A 10,338-nucleotide genomic window follows, 5' to 3' on the forward strand; every position below is an offset into this window, starting at 1 on the left:
GGCTGCTCTCCATCCCTTCGCCCCCCAGCCTGTATGGATACTGGGGGTTGCCCTGACCCAGGTACAGGACCATTAATATGGTCTTGACTTAGGTCAAAGTTTAGCAAACACAATATGATTAAAGACGCTGCATGTCAAAACACTGTATTCTAATGCATTGTGATAGAGTCTACAGCTCCTGGGGCTCTAAAATAGGAAAATAAAACAGCTATGTCATCTTTGTGTACATTCTCTGAATTTTGTGGAATAGGACAACCTGGAGACCCATTCCTGTTCCACTGAGTTGTATGTATTTTTATCACTCATTTTTGAGAAGGAAGGACCTGGCCCTGCTGCAATGTTAAAGAGAAACAAAGACACTGGAGAAGGAACATCTAGATTTCTATAACTAATCCAAACTATTTGAACTGTTTGCAGTATGTAATGCATTACCGATTCAGGTCTATAAAATTCTAGATGCAGATCTGTCCAAAACAGCATCTAAAAAACTAGTAATACAGGGAATGCTAGCTTAGCGATTTTCCTCTGTGGAATCAAACCCCAGGTATTCAAAAATTGTTTTAAAAATAAGCATGCAGTTCTCTCCTGCTTGGTTTTCTTTTTTGTGCTGTACTATTATAACTTTTTTGCTTACATTTCACTAGAATAACAACGTTTTCCCAGAGTAGTTTGTTTTAAAGACTCTTTTATGTTCCTTCTAGCACTGGGCTACTTGAACACCTGTAATTTGCAGCCTGTCCATTTTCTTCTTAAGGGCAATTTTATTTTTCTGTTGTGGTGGAAAGCTAAACCCAAAACTCTTGGAGCTTTTGTGCTGTACAGACAGATGACTTCTATTTTCAGATTACATAAATAGCAGTTTCTCAGGGGAGTCAGTTTTGATTCTTTAAAAAAAAAATCAAAACAAAAAAAGGTTTTGCGCCCAGTTCTGCTCCTGCTCATATACAGTTTGTGTGAATCTGTAGTAATCCCACCGAAGGTAATCGGATGACAGACCCACTTAGCATTACGAGTCCTTCTCTAAACTTTTCATATCAGATTAGAAGATTCTGCCCTGAGATTAACAAATTCAATTCACATGCTGGTTACTGGAAGCAGAAGTAATCTCTGATACTGTTGGTTTTTTGTGGTCAGAACTTAAGGACTGGTGCTTGGGGTTGTGCTAAATGCGTTCTGTTTTATTTGACCTTGCTGAGGAACTGAATGAAGTTGTTTTCGGAATGAAGTTATTTTAATGTCTGATGACTTTTTTTTTCCCCCTGAAAGAAAAACAAGAAACCATTGCAAACAGGTGGCAGGTGTAAATGAGATGTTTTTTAATGTGCTTTGTACACTGGCTCTTTCCAGTGGTGTGCTATGTTTGGAAACCCACACTGATGGTTAATTTGCCATGGCTCATATTTCTCACAGTAAATACCATTCATTCACATCCTGAAGAGGTGGATGACAGAGACCATTTTACTCCTGCACAGTTTGTTACTGATAATGTAAAAAATTTTACCCTACAGCCAAATGGATCTTAGTTACTCCTAAATGTGCGAAAATGCCGGTCATAAGTTTTAGTTGAAAGCAGAAATAAAAGGGTTCTTATGTACTGCAGAATTACTTCAGCCTAGGAAAAAAGTATTACCTGGACTAATCAGATGTTTAGTCAGGTTCAGCTGTTTGTATTGTGACCCGAGTTACTCTCTGACAAACCTAACTGGACATAATCAATTCTTCAAAGCAAAGCTATAAATTACTTCTAAATATATTCCTACATATATGTTTAGATGCGTTATATATAATGTCTTACACACTGATATGTACGTTTAATTAGACGGCCTGAAACCCCCGCAAGTTTTCTCCTCACTTGGATTGCTTTGCTTAGTTAGGTTATTTTTAGACCCCTTACTCACTTACTTAGGATTCTAATTGTCTAAAGCACTTTGAGCAAGGCTTGTAAACCTTTGCAAAAGAGGAGCAGAGTGAAGGAATACTTACGATACTGAGTCTCCTAATGTCTAAAGCTGTTCCCTATACTTTGTAGCTGTTGCTTCTAGTCCTGTAGGATCTTCTGGGGCCAGATCTTGCTCCCCTATAGAAATTCATTGACTTGAATGGAAAAAGGAGGTCCCGTGTTCCTGTGGTGGTGGGTGTTGTGGATGAATTAAAAAAAATTTTGTGTTGTTCTACTTGCCTAATATATTTGTTTCTTTCCAAGGATTGCTGAAGCTGCTGCCTACAAAGGTTATATGATCTCAGCAACCAGTTATCTTATCTCTATCAAAGTGGAACCTCTACCCAAGTTGTCCCACAATCTGTCAGGATCTCCCCTTATTACCATCCAGCTCACCCACAAATTGGTAAGTGAAATGGAAACTACCAGTTTAGGCTATCGTCAGGGCTGTTTAAAACTTTGGTGTCTGTGATGACTTCTTTGCTTTTCTCTTGTAATTTTTGTGGGCACTTTTAGTAGCAATTCAGATGGCATTTGTGACTACAATATTATGTTTTTCCAACCATTACACTTCAATGACTCCTGTTTCCATCACTGCAAAAGGCTGATTAGTGCACATGTTGAAAAAGAAGGTGAAGTGACAAGTATAGCTTTAGGCCTTTCGGTATGTATTGTTCTATGGATGTGTTTGTGCAATCTACAATAGGATGGTATGAATTCTCATTAGAGCTGTCAAACCACAAGAATTCACTTACGGTTTTTGCTTTTGGTCTTAATCCACACTGAGATAAGTGAGGAGTTTTGAACGTTCTCATGAATAAACCCAGAGAAGGAACTCTTCCAAGGGCAAATACAAGTATGATGGGCAGAGCATCTCCTAGGATAGGAGTGGAGCAGGTTCAAATCCCTATTCTAGTGTGAACTGCCCTTTCTAGAGAGCAGAGCATTCTGAATCTGAGAAACAAGAGACAAGAAATATGAGAATCTGAGAAAACTTGGAGACAAGTTTTATTCAAACTTACCAATTTTGGTAAGACATTTCAGTTTCACCAAATTAACATATTACAGCAAGAAACTGGAAAAATAGCTGGTTTTGTTTGCTCTTGGAGAAAAAGGCATCTCGTCGTGTCAGTGGAACGGACAATAGTTGAGTTCAAACTCTGAGGTGCTGGCATAAGGCGTGCAGCATCTATGACCTACTTACAGTGTTGAATGGAAATGGAAATGACAGATTTCAATTCTTAAATGTTTCCTAGAAAACATCTCTTAGATGTTCTTCTGAATATTTTATCATATTTTTCTTTCAACGGCTGTTTTCAAGCCAGTTTATATTCTTCCTGTTGGGCTTCTGATAAAGATGGACTAGGCGACAGAAAACAAACATATGAAAAAACCCTAAGGCATAGAAATGAAAAGTATTGTTTTGCTGACAGTTTTTCAAACTAAGGACTCTCCTGAATGAGGAGGCCTAGTGGCCTCTTAGAGGCGGGAACTTGCAAAGTGAAGACTCTGTATTTTGTGTAGATGATTTAAGATGTACTTTGTGTTATTTATTCAGGTACCTCCCCATCCTTTAGTATGATGATTTACTAGCAGGCTGTTAAACAAACCTGTGGGTTTTTTTCTTTATGCATGTTGACTTTTACTGTGAAGATCACTAGGATCTTGGTATACAAATAGAAATTTTACATTTATCATCTGTCTCTTTCCCTGTTTTAGTCAGCAGAATCCATGAAAATGTGGTATGAACATGTCTGTCTAACATATCCTGCGTATAACAGATACAGGTTGATTGGGAGTTTCAGACTACCTAGAGCCGTGTGTGCATAACGTTGTGCATTAGGGGAGCGACTGTTTTCTCTTCCAGAGCTCTTATTGCTGATGGGCCATGCATTCACAGGCAGCCATCTATTATCTACCATAATATTTCTACAGTTACTTCCATTTTGGGGAATGTTCAGGTCTTACTGATCCCGCTAACACCTGTTCAGGTGTGACTTGGTTTTGGTGTTTGGTGGGGTTTTTTGTGTGTCTGCATTTGTTTTGTTTATTTTATTTTTTAAAATCCTCGCGGGAAATGGGGGAACTTATCCCATTGTGTTAACAGCGTTGAAAAAGTAGCTCAGTGCTGTCTGAAATCAGTCCATAAATACATGTCAATACGTTTGTATTTAAAGTTCTGAGAATTTTAATTATAAGGGGGAAAATATTTCTACACGTGTAGTGAGCACAGTCTTAAACTCTGTTCAATAAACTGTACTGGGATAGTAGATGTGCTAGATTTTGCTTTTAGGCATACAACCCCAAAAGGACATGAATAAAGCACAGAAGGCACACCCCTCTGAAAGACAGGGAACTTTTCACCTGCTTACTTACTCCCTCCAGTAATAATCTGCGGCTGGCTTTTTCATCTTATTAACTGGTACCATCCTGTTACTTTGACGAGAAGTTCGAGGGATGCAATGAAGTTTTGCTCCACAAGTACGGTTCTAATCCTGCTAACACCTGTTCAGGCACGGTTAGAAAATTCATAATCTCATTGCGTTTTTTACCCCTGAACAATTTGTGGACTTGAATTAGAAACTGGTCCCATGCTGGACTAAATATCCATTTCTCCAGTGTTTTTCAAATCAAAACTAAATGCAACTGTGTGAAATATTTTCTATGCTTGTTCCAGAACCTATTTTCAGTATTATCTGACGGTGAAGCACTTTGTCTATCTCCTAGCTTGGTTTCTAAAATTCCTTTTAAAATTCCAAATCGGATGTAAAAAATCCAAATGCTAAAAACTTTCAAATACCAAAACATTCTGAAATCATCAAATGTGTTGAAACAGAAAATCTGTATTTTATTTAAATTTTTGTATTCCATATTTCATAGACCTCGTTTTCCCGGTGGAAGAGTGTAATTTAGAGTCAGAATAGGTGTTTAAAAGGAGAACTAGGTGTAAAAGTTTGTAAAGAGACTTAATAAAGCAATAGTTTGAGATCTGGGCAATGGGAATGCATCTAGTTTTCTGCTCTGCCTTTCTTGTATTTTTTTGCTGTTGGTGTGAATTTGCTAAAAAAAGCTGTTACTCAGTGAGCAACAGAACCAACCCAAATGCCTCTGGGTATCTTATACATGGATTCCAAATTCTGTGAGTAATCTTTAGAAACAAAGATACAGTGTAGATAGAAATACACTGAACATTTGTCTGGGGGGAAGACGTGTAGGAAGGAGTTGTGAATAGAATGTGCAGCTCTGCTGAAGTGGTATATACATTGAATTTGATAGGAAGACTGCTTGCCTCTGACACCTATGGCTTTGGGAATATAATTTCTCTTCTGGCTTTTAATTAGCGGGTATGTTTAATATTAAGGAAAGGATGGATAGATCATACCTTCCGGTTATGCATAAGTAAGGCAACAGTGGGCCAAATCTGTTCTCTTTTACACTACTGTGGATTTTAAAAAGCTCCGATGAATTCCATGGAATAATTTTAAACAATATAAATTTAGACAAGTTACTTGTGAATTTACTTGGGTAAATTACTTAAGCAAATTTACACAAGTAAATTTAAGTGAATTTAGTTAAGCAGATCGGGAAATGACTGCATGTGTCTGAAAACTTTCATATGATAGCAGCACAGGTCCTTTCTATCATACTACATATTATTTCACTCTCATTCGGTTGAGTATGATCGCTCATGAAATAAAAGTAGAATTTAAAATGTTAAAGAAATTCTGGCTGCAAGATCACTTTGTTAAAGTATGTACTTTAAAATAAAGAGTGACAGTCAAGCTATTTATGTAAGTTTATGATTGACTATAACGATTAAACCAAGAGCATAAAATCGGGCTTAGAAACCCATTTTATCCATTAAAATACTGCTTGCTTGCTTATAATAATGGGAGAAACATTTGAAATGGATACCAATCTCATTCTTATAGTTGCCTGTGTGGTCCACATAATGTTCTCAGTTTAACAGAGAGGAAAGCGTAATAAGAAAAACAAAATAAAAAATAACAAGTCCAAACAAATATTTTTTCTCTATTAAAATTTAAGTTCTAGTCTGACTTTTTTCAGTTGATCTGACTTAGTAATAGCTACTCTAATGGAGTCTACTGGATTGCACAAGTAAAAAAATGAGAGGAGTGAAAGGAGAATATGGTTTCTTCTACTGATTGTAGTGATGCTTGGCACAGCTTAATAAAATTTTAATTCTTTTTCTTCTAGTGTGTATAGGAAAAATGCCAATCATTGAGCAACAGAAAACAAAAGGGAGAAAAATGAAACGTCTATTTTAGGAAATAGTTACAAAGAGAATGTCTGTGAACTGAGTATCACCTCTTGAATCAAAACTTCACAGAGCATTTATCATTCCACAGCCTTACTCGCTGTTAGTTAAATTTTCTCTTAGGCAAGGATTCTCCGGGTTTCTCTGAACTTGTCTGCATTTTTTACGTCGCTTTTAAGAGCTTGTGAGATGATTAAATTTCTCTTTCTTTTTGAAACATAAGGCAATACAAACTGACACTAATAGCTAAACAATTAGGTAAGAATGCAGGGAATATTTATAAATGACATGTTAATGCTTCCTTTTCTAGAGAGCACCATGGGGCAGTGGGCACTGAGTGCACAGCAGAGATGGGTGCCCAGCCTGGGGGACAGGCTGGAGGCTAAACTGGTGCTGTGGAGCACGGGAGCTGAAAAGTCGCCTCATAGTTAATACACACACTGTTAAGTTCATGGGTACAAGGACTAGGGAGACTAGACTACAGGCTCACCTCCATTAGAGAGGACATCATTAATTACAGCCGTTAGGCCCTGATGTTCAGGCTTGCAGCTGGATTCTCATGGGACCGATATTGCTGGTCAACATTCTTTCGACCAACAGAGCAGGGAGAAAATTTTCTGGTCAAGCTTCCATTAGTGGAAAAAGTTTTTCTGACTTAAAATAGAAATTCTCATGAATCAGGATGAATAAGTCATCCCAATTTTTTCACATGATAAAAATATTACTTGTTTAATTCTTCTTAAGAAGTAAAGACTCCCTGTGGATAGGATAGACATGTACGTTTTACTTCTTATGGTGTTATTTTTGTTTTAATTGTCACTATTCTAACAACAGTTTATTTTGTTGCACAATCCCTGAAACTGGTTTTTCTGTTACTCTTTCCTTTATCTTATGAAAACATTAACGACTTTAGAAAGATTGTTTTGCAAGAAGACTTCATCAAGGATTTAAAATTAACTTTTTTGCGTAAGAACATCAAGTGATAAAGTGTTTTATTCTTTCTGCCATTCTGAGGAATGCTTATCTGCTCTTTCTAACCACGGTGTCCACTTTTGTAACACAATGACATAGCTAGGGGTGAAAAGCAACTCTCACTTTCCTTCTCTGTAGATATAAGATAGCTTGTCCTGTGATATTTAGGGATTGTTGAGGGCCTTTTTAACTGAGACTTTTTACATATTGCAGAATTATATTCATGGATCTTTTTAATGACTGTCCCTTCCTTCCCACTGCCTAGGGCACAAGATGAAGATGGCAGAGAACCAGTAGTACTCTGTGACACTGTAGACACAGATCTATTGTTGTCACTCTGTTAAGCTGTTTTATTAATAATGGGATTTTAAATATCGTTAAGTATTTTATACTGTTGATTCAATGTTTGTCATAATACAGTCTTGCCAGTCAACATATACCTGCGCAAAAAATGAGAGGAGCTTGCTCTATGTATACACGTTGTTTTCTTTCTATAGCTCACCTGAAAAGCTATCAGACAAAGGCTGTAATGCAAGAAAATCATGTTCATTGACAGCTAGTATTGCCTGTAATTGCAGCATATTCAGTGTGAACACACATTTTCCTCTAAACTTACCAGCTCCCTTGATACACCTGCTGATTGGGTCAGGTTGTAGTATGTGGTAGTCTCTGTTGTTCTGGAGACTGAAATGCTTCCAGCCCATCAAGGAGGATTGGAGTGAGAATAAGGGAAATAGTAAGAGGATCAACAGTGGTAACCATTGCTCCTCTAGCCAATAAGTATCATGGCTGAAAATGTGACTGCATGGTACTCATGGAAGCCCTTGATGAACTGGAACCGAAAGAATAGGCTGTGTTCCTACTGGATAGGAACTCACATCAAACTCATTGTTACAGCTTGGCGCGTGCATTGGTAATTTTAATAGTAAGTCCAAAGACCAAATCAGTAAAGATACAGTTAAGCTAGATCCATGCTCCTTAGTGGAACTACCTTGAGGCCTATAATTTCGGCTTTAGTATTGAATGGATATAAAGAATTTGAATATGGGCTTGTATTAAGGTGTTAAACTTTACAAAATGTCTAGGATTTCTTTGGAAAAGCTTTAGATTACATTCCCAACATCTTGGTCAAAGAAGGTTGACGAAACTTCAGATGTTGGACATACAATGTCTTCAGACAGACATTGTTCTTCATAACTGTAAAGATGTCAAGTTACATTAAAGATGCATTTTTTGAATTACAGTAGGTTGCAGTATTCTAATAGAAATTTTACTCTTTATCAGCAAAATTTTATCTAAACTAAGCCCTCTAAGAGACAGAAGTTGATACACTAAAGTTACAATAGTCAGTTGTAATTCAGGAACATTTCAGTGAAAGACAGACATTTTTTTGACCGATTTTAAAAATGGTGATGCACTGCTCTTCAACAACTTGGATGAACTACTGTCTCCAGCAAAAAGTATAACAGAAATCAACTAACACCTTCAGTGTGTGTGGGATGCTGTGAAGACTGATAGTAGTTTGCAGCTGAAGAAGGCTTAATCTCGACCTGTCCAGATGTTTTGTAATGAAGCAACAGTACATTCTGTAAAATGATTATCCTCAAAAAATTTCTGTTTCTGGCAAGATGTTTTTCATAGCAGGAGCAACTAGAGAAGAACCAACATTTCACTTATATGGTCCAAGAAATTACGGCACAGGGTAGAAATTTAGAAGAGATGAATGTCAAGGCTAAAATGTGTACACAACATGCTCTGGAAAGTGTCAGAAGAGGCAACAGAGGGAGAAATGGTGTAAAACTGCACCAGTGTTTTGTAAAATCCATATGGCTACGTAGCATAGACCTTGATCTTTGACCACACTGAAGTCGCTTTTTGACACTGCCTTGGGGACAAAGTAGCTATAAATTCTTGTCTTTCCTGACAAGACAGCTGACCGTCTTTCAGCACATAGAAATACCAGCTTGGTGTAAATCCAGGCATATTTGGTGCAGAGAGGGTAAAGAACTGACTAAGGTGATGAGACAAAAGGGGAACATTCATACCCTGGATGATGCACCAGAGCACACTGTGCTCACTGCTCTATTGATCCTTTACTGTTGACTGGCACCATAGAGAAACTTGCCTTACGGCTAGAAGAAAACTTTTTGTACACTAGTTTCAACCACTCCGAGGCTTCTGTAGTTTTCTCCAGGGCTTTATTTTCCCTTTCCTTTTTGCAGAAGGGGAACATGTGCAGCTGCAGTTTTGGAGAATTATAAACACCCTCTCTGAGAGGGCCTCACATGAAGATTAGATGCAAATTGGGAATTCTTAATGTAGCTGGTTTTCCCCCGAATATATTTAATGCAAATGCCATTTTAAAGATTTGTTTGATTCTGGGAAAAAATGTGCTTTACTAAGATACTACCAAGTTAGGACTGATTTAGCATTGTTCCATCTCATTCCTTTGCTCCATGTGGTTCATTTTAACAAACATAGTGCTTGGGGAGTTGTCTGCCTCACCACGAAGTGTTAATCTTTCCAACCATTTTATTACACTGAATCATTCAAACAGCTGCTTCTCTCCTCATTTTTTGACCAACTCCTTTCTCGATCATTTCTCTGCTTCTGCTCTTTTACTGTCTGTGATGAATGCTTCCCATCAGAACCCCTCAGTGACCTGCTTCCTCTAAGCTCCTCGCTAGAGCGCTTCATCAATGAAGCTTTATCAGCTTTCCCTATTAATCCCATCTCATATTCTGCTATGTGACTTTCTTAAATCTCCAGAACCAGGAGTTATATGAGTGCATCAGCATTCATTATTGTAAATGCAGCCTGCGCGCCTGGGAAGTGCTCTCTTGGGGTACTCCTTTGGAGACAGTAAAGTGCAGGGAAAAGTTAGGCCTCCTCTTCTCTTAAATGTGCTCCCATGTCGCAGTTTAACCCCAGCCGGTGACTGAGCACCACCCAGCCGCTCGTTCACTCCCCCCGCCCTGGTGGGATGGGGGAGAGAATTGGAAGAGTAAAAGTGAGAAAACTGGTGGGTTGAGATAAGAACAGTTTAATAATCAAAATAAAATAGTAATAATAATGATAAAAGAATACAAAGCAAGTGATGCACAGTGCAATTGCTCACCACCCGCCGACCGATGCCCAGCCAGTCCCC

At 38.0% G+C, this 10,338-nt stretch overlaps 1 protein-coding gene across 1 annotated transcript in view; it reads left to right on the forward strand.

Annotated features, from left to right (window-relative positions):
- ADGRD1 (adhesion G protein-coupled receptor D1) overlaps positions 1-10,338 on the forward strand; it is a 165,008-nt gene that overhangs the window by 35,027 nt on the left and 119,643 nt on the right. The window contains 1 exon segment of the mRNA XM_019470780.1: positions 2,204-2,345. Coding sequence (XP_019326325.1) covers positions 2,204-2,345 — 142 coding nt within the window.

The sequence above is a fragment of the Aptenodytes forsteri genome, unplaced genomic scaffold (assembly GCF_000699145.1).
Source record: "Aptenodytes forsteri isolate BGI_AS27 unplaced genomic scaffold, ASM69914v1 Scaffold79, whole genome shotgun sequence".
Classification (NCBI taxonomy): domain Eukaryota; kingdom Metazoa; phylum Chordata; class Aves; order Sphenisciformes; family Spheniscidae; genus Aptenodytes; species Aptenodytes forsteri.